Below are 1408 nucleotides of genomic sequence, written 5' to 3'. Positions count from 1 at the left end.
CTCGCGTTTCCGAGGGGATTCAGATAACTGGCAGAGGCTGCGTCATCATTTGAACGGATAAAGTTCAAACAGGGGACGTAAACTGGGAAAGGCTGCATGGGGAGTGGCACAGCGGGAGCATGGCTTTAGGGTGGGAGTGGGCACAGAGGGAACATGGCATCGGGGTGGGAGGGGGCACAGGGGAGCCATGGCATCCTGCTGGGCTGCTTTGGAGGCCATTCAGATAACTGGCAGAGGCTGCGTCATCATTTGAACGGATAAAGTTCAAACAGGGGACGTAAACTGGGAAAGGCTGCATGGGGAGTGGCACAGCGGGAGCATGGCTTTAGGGTGGGAGTGGGCACAGAGGGAACATGGCATCGGGGTGGGAGGGGGCACAGGGGAGCCATGGCATCCTGCTGGGCTGCTTTGGAGGCCACGATCTTCAGCACATCATGAAGGTGGGGACCCAGGGCGTTGACCACAAACACGCAGGAATTCCAGCTCAGTAAACCTGCATTTCACAAGTCCTTTAATGATTGCGTCACACCCGTGCTGGACACAGAGCTGCTCCCGGCCCCACAGCACTGGGCCGAGCCCTGTTCTGCCATGCAGACAGCAGCACCTTTGCTTGGTCTGGCTGTCACACTTGCCCCATGTCTAAGGATGGGACAGATGTCTAGGGATGAGACAGCCAAGGGCTGAGTGCTGCCACTTCACTCCTGAGGGCTTGGCTCAACTCCAGAGTAGTCCCTGGTGGGACAGACACCTGTTGGTCAGCCACATCCTCAGCACGTGGCACAGGGTGGCCCTACAGGAGCAACCCCAGGGGCAGAGGCAATCAGAGAGCTCCCGTTGCTGGCATGATCCTGCCCAGAACCTCCTGGCTTCTTCCCCAGAGGTGCCTCAGGGGTGTCCTGGTCCTTTGCCCTGCAGGTCCACAAGGGCTGAAACGGTGTGTGACAGTGGTGATGCTAATCAGGGCCCAGCAAAAATGAAACAGAGAGAGAAGAGCTCCTGGAACTGGTGCTTCTCACTGTTTATGGCAGAATTTGGCTCCTGTCCAGGCTGTTGGTCCCCACTGCACCAGGACAGGGATGTCACTGCAGGCAGGGTGACACCAGCCTGTGCTGGATGCCACTGGTGTGTCCCGGGGCCGTGGGGTTCCCCGGGGGCTTCCCGGGGTGCCCAGCGGGCTCAGAGGGCCACGCAGCACGGGCGCCTCTCCGCCTGTGCCGGGGCCGTGCTTGCGGGGTTCTCGCTGGCAAGTGACACCGTGTTGCTTTGGCTGCTCCTCTGCTTCTGCTTCTGCACTTTGTAGAAGATTTCTGCAAAAGAAGTGCCAGGAGGTCTGTGTGCCAGCCACGGCCCCCTGGGGATGCAGGGACAGCTTCAAGCCTGCAGCCCCCACTGCTTGCCCACAGCTCCG

At 59.9% G+C, this 1408-nt stretch overlaps 1 protein-coding gene across 1 annotated transcript in view; it reads right to left on the bottom strand.

Annotated features, from left to right (window-relative positions):
- Positions 1-494: 494 nt before the first annotated feature.
- RAB25 (RAB25, member RAS oncogene family) overlaps positions 495-1408 on the bottom strand; it is a 4192-nt gene continuing 3278 nt past the window's right edge. The window contains exon 5 of the mRNA XM_008628726.2: positions 495-1307. Coding sequence (XP_008626948.1) covers positions 1177-1307 — 131 coding nt within the window. The 3' untranslated portion in view covers positions 495-1176. The remainder of the gene's footprint in view (positions 1308-1408) is intronic.

The sequence above is a fragment of the Corvus brachyrhynchos genome, unplaced genomic scaffold, assembly GCF_000691975.1.
Source record: "Corvus brachyrhynchos isolate BGI_N302 unplaced genomic scaffold, ASM69197v1 scaffold122, whole genome shotgun sequence".
In the NCBI taxonomy this organism is placed as follows: Eukaryota; Metazoa; Chordata; class Aves; order Passeriformes; family Corvidae; genus Corvus; species Corvus brachyrhynchos.
Note: the sequence above shows the minus strand (reverse complement) of the source record. Positions and strands in the feature narration are given on the sequence as shown.